Source organism: Scomber japonicus, chromosome 14 (genome assembly GCF_027409825.1).
Source record: "Scomber japonicus isolate fScoJap1 chromosome 14, fScoJap1.pri, whole genome shotgun sequence".
NCBI classification, from domain to species: domain Eukaryota; kingdom Metazoa; phylum Chordata; class Actinopteri; order Scombriformes; family Scombridae; genus Scomber; species Scomber japonicus.
Genome location: NC_070591.1, coordinates 20418920 through 20435235, shown reverse-complemented (window position 1 = coordinate 20435235; position 16316 = coordinate 20418920). Strand labels below are relative to the sequence as shown.

At 39.3% G+C, this 16316-nt stretch overlaps 1 protein-coding gene across 1 annotated transcript in view; it reads left to right on the top strand.

Moving 5' to 3' along the window:
* The first annotated feature begins 10494 nt into the window (after positions 1-10494).
* eys (eyes shut homolog) overlaps positions 10495-16316 on the top strand; it is a 152644-nt gene continuing 146822 nt past the window's right edge. Inside the window, exons 1-2 of the mRNA XM_053332550.1 lie at positions 10495-11245; positions 11777-11893. Coding sequence (XP_053188525.1) covers positions 10495-11245; positions 11777-11893 — 868 coding nt within the window. The remainder of the gene's footprint in view (positions 11246-11776; positions 11894-16316) is intronic.

The window sequence follows — 16316 nt, the reverse complement described above, 5'->3', positions numbered from 1 at the left end:
AAGAAATAAATGTAAGTTTTGTTAAAAAAAAAAGTATATAAAGCTGATCCCTATTTTAGTGGCATTTAAACCCCATTATTGTAACTAACAAATCATATAATCACAAAATCATTATATTTTATTGGCATACAATAAATGAACTATTATCCATTCATTTCTAGTGACTGTGATAATGCAGAATTACAGATGCAGTCACAAAATATGCCCATGCTATGACTTTTGTTTGTGTGTGTGTGTGTGTCACCGCGCTGGTTGTATATTGACTTATAGTAACGAAATATAGAAAGTAGTCATCAAATGTAAAACATATTCTTCACATTTGAACAAAGTGTACAATATAAAATACCAGCACTGAGCTTGGCACAGTACAAGAAGATGTGGACTGATGAGAATAGTTTGCAGAGCTATATAGATAAATGTTTGCTTTTCCCTGTTATACATTCTCATAAAAAGCATTGAAGGTCAATATTTCTATATCTAATGAAGATACCTAAAGCTGCGGGAAATATGGCCAACGCTACAAGCAAAAGGGCAGCTCGTTAATCTAGTCACAGCGGGGAAGCAAACCAAATTCGAGAACTTAAATGTCTTTCACCAAGATAAGCATGGGAGATAGAATATGTCAAATCTTAAGGTCAGGCAAGTCCTTCATGCTGATGTATTTTGATAAGAACAGTCATCCTAAAATTGATCCCGAAATTACTTGAAACTGACTACTGACAAGACTATTATTTGCAGAGCTTCTGCAGGGTGAATACTTGCCGAGGGTGCACTGGGTATAAGGCATAAACCACAGAGAGACTTGTAAAAATGAAATGTGCTGTGAATCCTACTGTGAACAAACAATCAAGAAAAGTAAGGTGTGACAGAAGCCAGTGACCTTTATAAAAACATCTGTCATCTTGCGCACTGCTCCTCAACTAAGAGGAGGTGGGGGTGTGCGGGGGCGCTTAAAAGTGGGTCAAAGAATCATGCCAGTGCTTTGGACATGTGCCTATAAAAATGTGTACACTGATTGTAGTAAAATGGCACAGAGAATTATTTTGAAGAAATTCATTAAATGTTTCTGAAACACACTTTCTTTCCTTTACCTTCAAACAGCTTTTAACCCTCCTGTTGTCCTCGAGTCAAGGAAGGAAGAGAGGAAGAATAAAGGAAAGGAAAGAATGAAGGAAAGGAGCGAGGAAGGAAGGAAGGGAGGAAGAAGGAAGGAAAGGAGGGAGGAAGAAAGGGAGGAAAGGAAATAAGGAAGGAAAGGAGGAAGGAAGGAAGGAAGGAAGGAAGGAAGGAAGGAAGGAAGGAAGGAAGGAAGGAAAGGAAAGAAGGAAGGTAGGAGGGAGGGATGAAAGAAGAAAGGAGGTAGGGAGAGAGAAAGGAAAAGAGGAAGGGAGGAAGGAAGAAAATAAGGACAGAGGAAAGAAGGAAGGTAATGGGGAGGAAAGAAGGAGACAAGGAGGGAGGGAGGAAGGAAGGAATGACAGAAGGAAGGAAGGAAGAGAGAAGGAGGGAGGAAGGAAGGAAGGAAGGAGCGAAGGAAGGAAGGACAGCCGGAAGGAAGCAAGGAAGGTAGGAAGGAAAGAAGGAAGGAAAGAAGGAACAGTCAAAACAGCAGGGTCAATTTGAGGGAGGACGACACAAAGGTTAATCAAATAAATAAATGTTTATCAGACTCTTTATCTGTTTCCCATTCATGAAGACAACATTGTCCCACCACCCATATAGATGATGTCATTGAAACTTTAGTGACTTTGTGAAATGTGATGGGAAAATGTCTCTCTAAATACTTTTCTTGTTCCATTTCCTGAGAGCCAGTGTGCTGACAGACAGCAGTAGCAGTCCAGTTATGTCACATGTTCATGAATGGACAGTCTGCAGGTTGGATCCCTGGCCAGCTGGAGGAATCTGGGCTGGGAATGTAAATGACCAACACTCTCCTCTCCCTCGGCAGCCACCAGCAAATTGCCCTGGAGCAAGGCACTTAACCCCTTGCTTGTATTGTTGGTCAGCAACCAACAGTACAAGACTGATTGCAGTGCAGCTCCCTGGTGTGATAGCTGCTCTGAAAATACACACTCTGGAGTTGTTGGATTTCAGTGACTGCTAGCTGTGTCTGTGGTGCCTGCCATTGAAGGGGGTTAGGTTAGGTTAAGAGTAAGGGTTAAGGTTTGCACGTCAAAACACACAAAGATATTAGGGGCAGAAAACTCCAGGGAGAGTGTGTATTTTCAGAGCAACGGGTTTTGCAAAATTGAGCATTCGCTTTCGGAAAAAAAACGGGCCGTTGGACTAATGGGGTCCAATGGGAAGTTTTTCGAACAATTGGGGTTTTGGAATAATGGGCTGTCGGACCAATATGGCACCCTACGGAGTCCTCCTGGGGTCAGCTGAGAAAAAAAAGACCCACAGATAAAACTTTACTCAAGGTTTAGAAATCTGCACATACATTTTATAGACTGTCCTTTAAGATCTATAACCAGTGGCCTTGGTGCACACAGATTTTTCTCAGTTATTTTGCTAGAGGCTACATGACCCATGATGGTCAGCCATTGCTATGCAGACAAAGTCAGTCCACTTTGAGTTACCTTTTATTTTCTTTAAAATTTTACTTTTATTTTTAAAATAATTAAGATTTTTTGTGTATTCATGGAGTCCACAGTCACACACACACACACACACACACACACACACACACACACACACGGCTCAATATGATTTGAGGAAGACTACTTTTTTAAAAAGAATGATGATTTTATATTAAACTTATATTAAATACATTATATTTATATGAATTGCAAATCCGAGGGCACAGTTTACAAATCCATGGGAATGGATTATGAGATTTCTCAACCGACAGTAGCCTACTTTTTTTTTTTCTCAGATGACCCAAGGGCTGCTCCATAAGCTTCAGTTATTTACACAAGATAATGAGTCAGCTTTGCTAATGAATATTTAGTTTAGCCTAATTAAATAATCAATCAGGCAGGCTGAATCCCCGCCCTGTCCTGCCCCACAGGACCATCTCTTGAGCCGGCAGACACGCCTTCAGCTCTCAGCGTCTGATCACATTTCCTTAGCAACATGTCTCCTCCCGTGTGCGCCTGAACGCCTCAGCTGTCATATTCCCCAGGGAGAAACACGTCTCAGCTCTGAGTAAGAAACGCGCCAAAAAAAAAAAAAAAAAGATGTTACAAGTCGCCGTTCAAGGGCGGAACACCTTCTCAACTTAATGGTGAGCATGCAGCACACACACGACGTTAACCAGGGAGCAGAGACGTTGAAGCAGAGACGTTGCAGCAGATGGTCCTGAATGCGCCCTACTAGTCAGATTACCAGTCCACAGTAAATCCCAGCCAGGCCTATCGTTTTGCAGAATGGGGGCAGTTAAGACATGTCGGTTGAGTTTAATGCTAAGCTGTTGTTTAATGCAGACCTATTGGCTGTTGGCCTGCTTTAGATACAATGTATGAGAAGCAAGTGTAGCTGCTGGCCAGTCTTCTGTCAGTTTCATCCTCACTCTAACAGGCAGGACAGAGCAGGTGGAGCTTCTTCATAGACTTGATTGGAACTCCCTTCGACTGGGATGTAGACTTGCCTACTCAGAGCATTTGGGAGGACAGTGTGCTGTGCAGTTTTTTTTTTTTTTTTTTTTACAGCAGAATGACACATGCTTTACAGTAGTTAGCATATATCACTATGAACCTACTGCTGAATTACAATAGAGACACAGTGAGGCCATGTGGTCGTCACAAGGGCCCAGTGATGGTGATGAGGCTGCCTTCCCCTCCTGCCAAAGGTGATCAAAATTCAAACACCTTGCCTGGTCCATGATGTTAATTTGGGTCAACAGTGAGATGTGACCTACTTGTATAGACACGAGAAGCATTTGGCTTTTTATGGATGATGTTGTTATGATTTGCAGTGAATTTGAAAAGGAAATGAGTTAAAATAAGAGACAAAAATACATCTGGCAAGGGTACGCAATCCTCAAAATGTGAAAACAATTTTAATGATTGAAAATGTTTAGACGTAAAATGTTAACTGTGGATCTGGAACTAAAGTAAACAAGGTGATCCAGATCTGTATTGTAAATTCAAGTAAATACCACAGCCATGAAAATGCACTATTGCACAGTGTTTAATACTTAAAAAAAAAGGTTCTCTGATCCACAAATGGATCTGGATCTGCACCAAAAAACAAATCAAAGTTGTTTCTCGGCTGACGGCCAAACCTTTCACCTAATGTAATTGAAATCTGATAAGAGGTTTTTGAGACATTCTGTTCACTTGTTAAATAACAAGTACTTGTGTGCTTGTCAAATAACAAGTGAGCAGGAGTGAAAATTTAACCTCCTTTGTAGAGGTAATCAGCAGAAACTTCAGGGCTCCTACATGCTTACTTGCATATTTAATTTGCTGCATAAATTACACCTGTTAGATGTGTGAGTTGCAGTAGCTCTGATCTACTGTACAAATGCTGGATTGGCTGTATTCTTGCCTCTTGGTGGTGGGACTGAATTGTATGCTTATGTTCAGTGCATCAGCCTCTAAACCCTGAGAGGCTGTTAAACATTTTCCTGATAACTTCACCTCTGTCACCCAATTCTCACTTTGCACATATCGGTTCATCAGATTTGGCAGGTGTAGGCCTCTTTGCTCCATGTGTGTTGAGTTTCAATTCACATGAGAGCGAGATAAGCACTGAAAAAATCCTAACAAAAGAGGGACTGATTATTTTTTGAACAAGTGCACTAGAGGTTTCAGGAGCAGCGGGTGGTAGGGGGTTGGTGAAGGTGTGTAATGCCTGATTGAAGTGAGTGGAACACACAACCACACCTGTTAACACCAGAGAGCAACTAGCACAGTGCTGGTGAGTATAAAACAATCACTGAACAAAACATTTAATTCACAGAATGAATTGGCCACCACTGCCAAAGAAAAGAGCAATTTTCAGTTTTTTGGATGAACCACATTCTAACATATAACTGGATCATTATTATGTGACCATGCATTCTCTTAGACCTGCTCTATTTCCTTTATCCAGACCTTAAGGCTCTATGTGGCTGAAAGAGTATAAACCACAATTCCCCTAAGCACTGCTCAAGTGTTACAAACAAACAAAGACACACAGCCTTGCTTTATTGAGGTTCTTCTCCAGAGTACCAAATAAACAGGAAACAATGTAGACTATCCTACAGGGGGGCTAGTGACTGATGAAGGCATTGCCTCAAACAAAAATGAGCAATTCATAGAGGTGAAGTCATGCTGGTGAAGCTGTGCTGCTGCTGGCTCTGGCCTAATTTAACCCATGGTTATACCTGCTTTGAGGTATTATAGTCTTGGAAAAGTCCTGTAGTTGCACTTCTTTAAGAAATGTTCCTTGGAGTTATAGAGAACAAAGAAAGTAAAAAAAGGGTTATATTGGTGTAGGTAAAGTAGACAAGTTAACTAACTTTCCATGTAACCAAAATGACACAATTTCCTTTTTGCTATTACCTTGTGATTTAATGTTAGCTATTCATGAAATGGGCCTGAAATTTGAGTTAAAATTGGTTTTGCCATTGGCTTCAATTACTGCACTTAAAGCTGGGAAATTGATGTGGAGGTTAGTTTTCAGGGTTGCGGGGCCCGGATGCTCATCAGTGTTATAACTGATTAGTGATGATCCAGATAGCTGCCCAGGGAGCACAAGTGATCAGGCCGGCAGCGGCTGTGGCCAGCAGCCTGCTGGTGTTTCGCTAATCAGTCCTCCAGTGGCTCTGCAGTGACATCAATGGCTCAGTGCTGTTTCTGTGGCGTCCTGCTGGTAATGCAGCAGCAAAAATAAACAGATTTTTATGGGTTTGAAGTTTAGCTGTAGGATATCCAAGTTATTATGTTTTGCATGATTAAATAATGATAATATTTCAGGTCCATCATCACAAATCTTTGAGCTTAAATGGTTTTGATTTGCAAATGTGTTCAAAAACATGTGGGTATTCCACCACACTTAATGATGATGGCTGTTGACCTCTTTCTGCTCAAACCAACTCTGAAATGGGACATCATCGCAGTCCATCACCGCAGTGTTGTCAGAAATAGACTGTTTAACAGTCTATGGACAGAGGAATGGGTTTGGTGCCAGTTGATTTAAAGTCTGCGTGTTTACTTTACAGTGAGACTTTTTCAGTTGAAATCATTTTCCCAAAGATTGTATTAGTTTTCAAAGAGAAAGGACTGGGCTTTTAGAATGGATTGGTACATCGATGAAAAATGATGCCGCTGTCATACCAATTACTGGTGAGCTAAAAAAAAAAGACAATGGACTCTGTTATGCTGTCGTAAAGTTCATCTAACTTGTACCTTGAGTCATCTGCTGTGATAACTGAAGCAATGATTTACTTTTACTTTTATTTAATAATTTCAGCATCTTCATTGAGGTGTGGAGATTTATTCATGATTTTTTTAAGAATGTTTTCAGGGGAATATGTAGAAAAGCAGCAGATTTCATCAGTTTGAGAAGCTTACAGCATGAATTGATAGCTTTTTTCACAAACATAACCTTCCAAGAAGTCATTCCCAGTCCCCGAGCAGGCAAACAGAAGTGCAGTATACATAAATACAGCACGACAACAAACGCACCACAACATTCAGTCACTGCAGCTGTCAGGGCTTTAGAAGTTTTGAATCAAGGAAATCATAATGAGAAATTACCATATACAAGGAGTCTTGCACTATTTATCTCAACAATGTTTGTCTCAACTTACACCTGCGTGTCCTCATTCTTGCATGAGTGCCATTATACTGTAACTAGCAATTTTGCTTCACTCACCAGAGAACGTCTTCATTGCTGTCTCCGCATTGCACTGTCGGCTTAATGAGCCAAACTTTGCTACTCGTGTCGAAAAAAGGAAAATGTAATTTTTCTCATTAGATGGCAGCCAAATGTTCTCAGATGTGGCCTAGTTTATGATCAAACTGTCATGTGAGATGGCAAATATGAAGCCTATATTTTAAATACAGGGCCACATGTTGATTATTTTTTTATTACTGTTTAATTTGCTGATAGTTTTCTTGATTAATCAATGTGTAACAGTGAAAAATGGCCACCATAATTAATTTCCCAAAAACACAAATGATTTTTGTCCAACTAACAATCCAAAACCTGAAGATTTTCATTTTGCTATCATAGAAAAGACTTAAAGAAACACCAAATATTCACATTTAAGAAGCTGAACCAGTTAATCTTTACTTAAACAATGAATTGATTGTTAAAATAATAATACTAATAACCTGATTTTTGTCTCGTATGACAAACAAGTGACATGTAGGCTCACCAGCTTGATGTGATAATTTGTTGTGTCCTCCCGGTTGTCTCTATCATTTGAGGATTTACACAGCTCCCCTTGATCCATTGCCCTCTGCACACCTGCGTGATTGGCATCCTAAAATGTGTGTTGAACTGAGCTGTAATGAAAGCAGGAGGCTTTGGAAGACAATTAGTTGACCCCCACATACATGACCTTGCTTCTAACCCTGTGGCCCTTATTACTTGAACCACTCCTCTGTTTGGCCCTCAGGTTAATCCTACCTGATCAATATCTTTAAGGCATCTTAATATCCCAGAAAACCTGTTTATTCAAGCGCTGGCCCAAGAGTATAGATTTCTCTAAAAGTATGAATTAGTATTGAGCGTAATTCAGATGAAATTGATGTGAACCATGCCACAATTAAGAAGGATAAATTATCTTTAGGGTCTAAATATCATTCATCATTCAGACTGTGTAGGGTTGAAACAGCCTCTAGATATCTCACTTTGAAACATGACAAATTAGCAGCAGTGCATTTGATGTCAGTGTGAAAATGCAATACTAGGATAAAATACACTGACTAATATATAATCCACCAGGCTTTGCACACTTGCGTCCTTGCTGTGTACAGTATCTGTGGAAATTGGGGGAAAAAATGGTAATATTTCCTCCTGTATTTTTTTCTCCTTGGTCACAATGTTTCCTCTTGCATCAATCTATTACTCATGCTGTTTGTAGACATTGCCAGTTTGCTGTCACATGCGCCGTGATATAAAATGATCTTCCCTTTTTTTACCCTAGCTGTCTCTCTCTCTCTGTGCTCCAATTTTGGATTATAGATTTTTGAGAAGCAGTTGCTAGTGTGGTAACCAAGCTCTTGTTATGATTAGTAGACGAGGTGAAAATGGGTTCATTGTATTATTATATGTATTTTTACCCAGTCAGTGTTATTGAATTGTTGTAGGTACTATGAAATGACTAATCTGCGGTGCCAGGTGTAACCTCCCTCTTAAATTGATGATGTGCAACTGATGTCAGTCAACACTGCACAAACTGTTGTGACTGTCAGTGTTCTGGGGGCGTGTTAGAATCTGGATGTGTTGGTCTTAATCATTTGTTTTTGGTTTATTACATTTTAAAATCTTTTGTATGGCCCTTAATAGTACATTTATTTATGATTTTGTAATTACTTGTTCGTTAAATTATGATCTTACAGTACATTTCATCCTGTCTGTTCTAAATAGTCTGTAACTCCTTGTTACTGCTTCCTGTTTTGGTCAGGACATTGAGTTAGACATTGGATTTCCTGATTGGCTTTCCCAATTGAACCTTCACTAATGAATTATTTGAGCTCTAGGGGGCAGCACAGCAAGCTGTAAACACAACATTAACTTAGTATTGCCTTCTCAGGGCCCCTTCTTGCGGGTTGGCGCACAGCGGATGGCGGGTGTGGCGCATGTGTCTTTGTTAGTTTCCCCTGGCGCAGTTGTCATTTTCTCACCCTGCGCCCAAGTTGTCTAAATAGCAAATGCACTTGCACCAGTGTGTGTGCATATGGGTGTGTTAGCAGCTCATCAGCCAACTTTCCTTTCAGCAAAAGTAACTCATGTTATATTATTGAAACGCATTGCTGGGTAAATGTGCTCTTATAATAGCAATCCGCCAATGTGACAGCGCTCCTGGATATTAAAGGGAATGGGAGATGACACTGATTGGTTTACCGCGCGTTACGCCCAAAACACGCCTATGATTAATGAGGGGACTTAACTCCATCCCTTTTAGACCATGCGCCTGGTGCAGTGACCATTTTTCCACTGTTAAAGTAGCAAAAGTGGATTTGGATATGCCCCAAAGGCATAGCCATGCGCTATAGATCGTTAAAATGGGGCCCATAATGTTAATATTGTGAGCAGATGCCTGTTTACAAATCCAGCAGAGACAGAGCATCATTATCATTCATTTGTACTCGTGTGTCAACATAATTTAAATGTTCTCATTCCTTTTAGCTCAATTTTGGTTTCCACCTACTGCTGAGGTAAACGTTAGGCTCTTCAGCTGCTAAAGCTCCATTATGTTCACCAGTTAGTTGATAACTGTTTGTGTAGCCGGGGCAAGTTGTGTTGAGTGGAATTGTTGAGCTTTTTTTTGCTGAATGTCGGCCCCAAAAAGACAAAGCAGGGAGTTAAGAGATGTTAAGAAGTTGCACACTTGGGTGATAATTCTCTGTAGGTTTGTCATTTGTCATGTAATACATTGTTAATATTAAAATATTGAAGAAAAGAAAACTACTAGTGCAGTAAATATCCTGCAAAAACGACATTGTACACAAACAAATGACATATTTGTTCTGTTGATTAGAATTTAAACATAATTACATTTTGACTGACTAACTACTAAAATCAGGGGACAGCTTTCCGATTTGTTCAGGGAAACACAATAGTCAACCTCATCTTATGTAAATGAAATCCTCTGGGTGCTCGCACAGCCCTTATGACAATACTTGCAATCTCATTCACTTTATCACTCCCCCTTCTATTGATATTGGTGTTCCATATTCAGCGTTTTATTACTTATCACCATGCAGTTATTCATATCAGCCCTTGTGAGCTGATCAAGGAGCAGAGTTTTTTCTTGCAGGGAAGCTTCTCTACTTTGTTGTTTTATCTTGTGCATGCGTATAAAAAAAAAAGGGCCTCAGGGAAAAAGACAATGCTGTCTGCTTTAACTCATCTCACTGCCTGACACTGAGGTATCAGGCACCGGCAAGGGAGGGAGAATATTTTATCTGACATTGTCACTCTCTGTTGAAACCTCAGGGAGGCAGAGGCTGCTGTGACACACTAGGTGGTCAGCAGCACTGCATATGATTATAACAGCTATACCAGACTCGCTGAAGCCATTAGTCAATGTGTTACAATGAAATAAAATCCTCATAATAGTATTCTGTCTAAATATTTTCTTCCTAGCATAGTTTTCATCAAGTTTTAAGTCATTAAACATCTTCAGTTTTATAGAAATGTTTTTTTCTTGTACAAAAATCATTAACATCTTTATTTCCTTCAGGTTATTTCCAATCATGTGGACTTCTTGAGCTACATGGAACATTATCTCATGAAGCACAATACACACAATTTGCCTCAGCCATTCTCCAAATCACACAAGTCAACAACTCCAGATTGGTTTGGATTAAATAGGAAGACAGAAGAAACATGGAGACATCTTTGTTCCGTTTGATTGCTGTTTTTGTGAGCTGTACTGTCCACTTGATTGATTGCAAAACTATTTGCAACAGACCAGCTTCACTTGAGTGGCACCTTAAACAACACTCAGTCCAAATGAATTGGACACTCGTGGGAAACATCTGTAGGAGCGTAGCAGAGTGTTGGGATTCTCAGGAGGGAGAGGAGTCTAGTGGGCAACCTTTTAACTTCCCACAGATATGCCCACTTCAACTGCAACACGGAGACAAACTGATGATGGCCGCTGATGAAACGCTGCAGTCATATGGCATCAGAATCCTCAATGTGTCAAAAGACAACTTTGAAAGCTGTTCCACAAATGGTCAAAGAGAAGATCAGTTTCTTTCCCCTCACAATGTAAACGGGAGTGAGCAAGTGGAGGCCAAGTGGCTTGTTCCGGGTCACCGTTACTTCATCGCTCTGCATGAGGGAGATACACAGCTGTGCAAGTTCGGCTTAAGGCTCAATGTGTCTGTGAAAACGCAGCTTTGTCAGGCTTCTCCTCTGCTTCGACTGTGTTCGGGGAATGGTGTTTGTCAAACAGGCCACCGGGAAAGTGCATACTACTGTCGATGCCACCACCACTACTCCGGGAGGTTTTGTGAGAAGTTTGATGCTTGTTTGGACAACCCATGTGAAAACAAAGGAGTCTGTTTAAGTAATGGATCCACAGATCCAAACCACAGAACATATAAATGTCTGTGTCCTCCACATTTTACAGGTAAGGACAAAACTCACTCATCCCATTTGTTGAGCTCTCTTGTTAAAATTAGAGCTACATCTAAATACATTTGAACATATGCTGTACTTCATTGATTTTTACCTCTGAGTTATGTCTGCTTGAGAGAATTGTTTAATTAAGAATACACTAATTTGATACATGAGACAGAAATGACAGAACTGAAAGAATATATATGTAACTTTAAATGTAATGCAAGCCGCCTTCTCCAATTACATATTTATAGGACACATAGTTATTCAGTTTAGACCCTTATCAGATTAACACTCACATGTAAGGAAAACAGAATTCATATTAGAACAGCTTGAATTCCAAATGACTTGTTTCTTCATCTCTTTGCTGCCAACATGTACTATTTGCAGCAGCATTATTGTGCTAAGAGCAGTGCTCTTTTAGATAATTAGAAATTCAAATAAATAGCACTAGGGTTCTGTGCATGAACACAAACTTCACATGTCTTTTTCTATCTCTGTGTTTCTGTGAAGAAGTCAACTGACTGTCATTTGTTTTTAGGAGTTAACTGCTCTGAAGTCATTGGGAAAGAAAACTGTGACAGAATTTGTGAAAATGGGACATGCGTTCAAATGTCGTCTACCTCCTTCAAATGTATCTGTGACACAGGATTCTCTGGTAAGCAGCCCTTATTCAGCTGGTAGCATGGTAATAAATAGATGAATAAATAGATAGATTGTCAGTCACTATGACAACAAAACCTGATCTTTGAATGTAATTGCGCAGTGTTCATCCCTGACAGGTGAATCATACACAGCCAGTTTTTTCATGATTTGTTACTTATCAAAGGCAGTGGGGGAAAATTGGTTCCATTTATGTGACTGTGTAATTTGCCTCGGGGCGACTATCTTTGGAAAAGGTCAAAGCTAAGAACTACAAAAGCCATTTTAGTATAAAAGTTCACTATTTCCTCATGGGATTTAAAGGTCCGGTATGTAGGATTTAGTGGCATCCAACGGTGAGGTTGAAGATTGCAACCAACAGCGTGACCCGCCCCTCAACCCCTCCCCTTCCAAGCTAAAGTGGACGCAAAACTCACTAAAAATGCAAAAGACCCTCTCTAGAGCCAGTGTTTGGTCTGTATGTTTTGGGCTACTATAGAATTGTGGCAGGCTTTGTGGAAGAGGACCCTCTCCCTATGTAGATATGAAGAACTCATTCTATAAGGTAACAAAAACGACTTGTTTTCTTATTTCCAGGTGATTATACACTCATTAAACCACATTAAAACACTGGTCCTTTAAACTTGGTCCCACTGTTGATGTTATATGGATTGGCTGCTTCAAATCATATACTTTAAAACCTCATGTTACGGCCAGTAACATGCAGTTGTAAAAAGCCAAGACTAACTGCTGGCTAACTGACTGTATCACAGTTGATAAAACAAAGGTTTACAGCAATCAATTAAAATGTAATTTATAGTATGTTGTTTCTTCTCATCATATGAGGTCAGAACTTTGACACTGGTCAACTTCTGTTAGCTTTCAAAAGGTATGGTCCATAGAAAGAAGGAAGGCTTAGTTAAAGTGCAACAACCTTATTGTATTGACCCTAATTCAAAAAGAAGAAACCGATCAAATATATATTTTATAGTGGGCTTAACATGCAGATTCTATGCTTACAAATAACTGCATTTTATGAAAATAATTTTGTTCTTTTCAATGTGTGAATCATTTAACAATACCCAATTTAACTAAATCAAAGCATTGTTTGTATGCCAATTCCTCTCTCTATGAATGATTCATGTATAAGACACAACTGTAACGTGTTTTCATTGGCAGCCAAATTGTTTTTCTTGCTATGTGATTTGGACTGGGGCTAAAGACTCATCTTCAAGCATTGGGTGGCACTCGTGATCTGGTGAGCTTGTTTATGAGACATTACCGCTTCACCCATTATTTAGGTAATGAGTCTCATTTGCTCCAGTAACGTACAGTTAGGTTAATGGGTATCACACACAAATGGGTTACGAGACCTGAATACTCCTCCACTTGCCCTGGATATCACTGTCTGCTGTAAAAACATGCCTGCAATGAACTTTCTTGAGGAAAAAAAGAATTGCAGGTGGCTCTTCACATTGATTCATTGTATTGGTCGGAGTACAATTTGTCCTGGCAGCAGTCTTGAAGTGTCATAGCTTTGCTTTTTAAAGTCCGGCCCATGCTTTCATCTTATTATTTTGGAGATGCGGTTTCAAGGTTCCTTCCAATTTTGTCTGGCAGCTGATTTTACAAGAGCAGATTAAGGCCCTAGAAGAACAACGTGTCTTTATGTAGCTCTTGTGCAGCATAGGAGCACAGAGGGTGGTAGCATTAAGTATTTCAGAGAACTTATACAAGATGAAAAGACCAGATCACAAGAAAATCCTTGTAAGGGAACAATATTGGTTTGCGTTCATCCTTCCATATATGAAGAATGCTTTACCAAGTATTTGATGAATTTGATCATTGAAATATTGTATATTTAAATTATTGCTAATGAAATTTATTATGAAAAGCAATGCTCTTCTTCTTCTTCTTAAAACTGTCCTAAAATATATTCATACACTTTGTTGCCACTAAAATGTTCAAAAATTGCATTAGCTTTAGCTCTGTATCATTAAAGAAATATAATGCATTGCTCAACAAAATGCAAGGAATGTTTAAGCCAAGCAGTCAGTAATTACCAAACATTTAGCAGAGAAAAAGAATGGGCCTTTTTCCTTGTGCAAGTAACTGGACCACTAACACCAGACAAAACTATTGGCACTGTAAAGATGTCTGGCCTTGTCTGAATTAAAAATTGATAATTCCTTTGATAAATTGGTGAGTTATATGCACCCCTCTGCCTTTGCAGATTTGATCTAATTTACGTTAATTGCCGCTGCTCTCTTAAGTAAGCAGACTCCGCTGGGTGCTGTCGCATAGTCATGGTGTCCTGCTGTCCCATCAGCTTCTTGGGAGTTCTGTGGAGCTCTTGCTTCCTCTACCTCCCTGCTGCAGTTCCCTCATTAATCAACCAGAAGTTTAGTGGCTGCTCCAGCACTGGCTGCCCTCATAGGCCAAAGTCTATGCGCACAGAATAATGAGCCAAACTCATGGGACGTTTCAAATGAGATTTTCTTTTGATTTGACTCTCCTCTGCTCTACCTCTAGGGTAATTGTTGCGAGGTATTACCATCTTTACAGGGCCATTTCCATTTTGGTATGAGGTGTTAATTGTTTTCATCTTGTTTTAATCTTGTTGGTAGTAATATCAAATTTTAAAAGTTTAATTTGCACTATGTATATGCAGTTATTACCCTTGTTAACCAATATAATTATAACATTAGACATAATGTTGAATCACTACAGTTCATATTCACTGCAATAATGGGAGCATTTGAGATCAGTAGAACAGTAGTATACACAAATGCTGGCATAAATACAAGTCATCCTAAAAGAAAAGTAGTTATATTAAACCATACATAACCTAAACTATAATTCTCTTGAGTGCAGGCAGTACTACAGCCATCATGTGTGTCATAAATCTACTGTATGTAACAAATGGAAATGTACTAGTTTGTATTGGTGCAACTTTGAGTGAACTGGTTAAAACCCAATTTCTAGTGGAATACGAGCTGAGGCAAATGCAAGCCCTGAAGTTGTACACAGTAAGATTGATGCCCGCAGAGGAGGCTGTGAGGAGCCTCTGGGACACGAGCACTTGTATCAGCAGGGGGATTAAAGAAAATATGCAAAGAAAGAATCGTTGGAAAGATAAATGTGTAGGCACCTTGTGAAGAACACAAAAATGAAAACCCTCTCCAGGGAATTACATCAAATTTTGATTCACCTTGAACCTGCAGTGAATTCATCCTTCTAATTTTATCCTTTGCATACAATGTCACTGTGGCATTACAGTACACTATCTGTGGTTAAGTTGCTGCCGGTGAAAGTCTTGTGGCACTGCAGTATTTAGAAAAACTACTGGCTACAGCTTACTTCACACGCTTATGAGCTGGGCTGCAGCACTGACTACTTAGCGTACAGTTCAGTAAACGTCCTCCATGAAAATAACTTATTTATCTTTACCATTTAGTATAGAAGTAACACCTTTTTTTAGTGTACATACAGGATTAAAACACTTTTCAGGTTGGGAACCCTTATATTATTTATCTGTTTGCTTTTTCAGTAAATCATTATTTCACTGAATAGTTTATCAGATCAGCATCCTAATATATACGTTTTATTTATATATAAATTGTTAAGAATTGCAATAGTCTTCAGAAGACTACATCTGTTAATGTTACGTCTCATAAATGATGATAAAAATATTATAGTGGTGGCAGGTGGTGGATAACAAGTAGCTGCATAGCTATTCAAGTGATAAGCATTTAATAACATAGAAGATAAAACTTCTGTGAGACAACTAAGTACATGTTGAGACATGATACATTATGATTTCCTTAGTTGTCTATACGCTCATGTTGAGAGGCAAGGCATGTTACATTTATTTGTTGAGCAGCTTTAAAATAGAGAGGCAATTTAAATAGCATGCAATTAAATGATTGAGTGAGTGAGTGTATTACAACATCATGAGATAAATAAGATAAAATAAATTGGCAAGAAGTAATTAGTTACAGTACAGTAAGAAGTGTATCTAAATGCAGAAAGATGAATAAATATGCAAGGGAGACATGAGTCAGTCAAACATCAGGTAGTATAGTGGCTAAAAGCAGCTTCACTGGTTATAGTGTTTGTGTGGAGCCATCATACAGAGCAGCAGACCAATCACTGGTGCCTTGGTCCCTTATATACCACACCTTAAATGACTAACTGGATGCTGAACATACATGAACAGACTATTTGATGATCTGTGAACACAACATGGATCAATTGGCATTTACTGAGCTAAATATCAGAATGGCTCCTAGTTTCAGTAAAAGCCTAAAATGATGTAGCCAAAATCCTGAGCAGAACACAGATGAGTGACAGCCATCACATTACTATATGTTTATGTATTACACTGCCATATCACAACAGGCAACTGGTGTGCCTGATTATGGTGCCTACCCAAATGC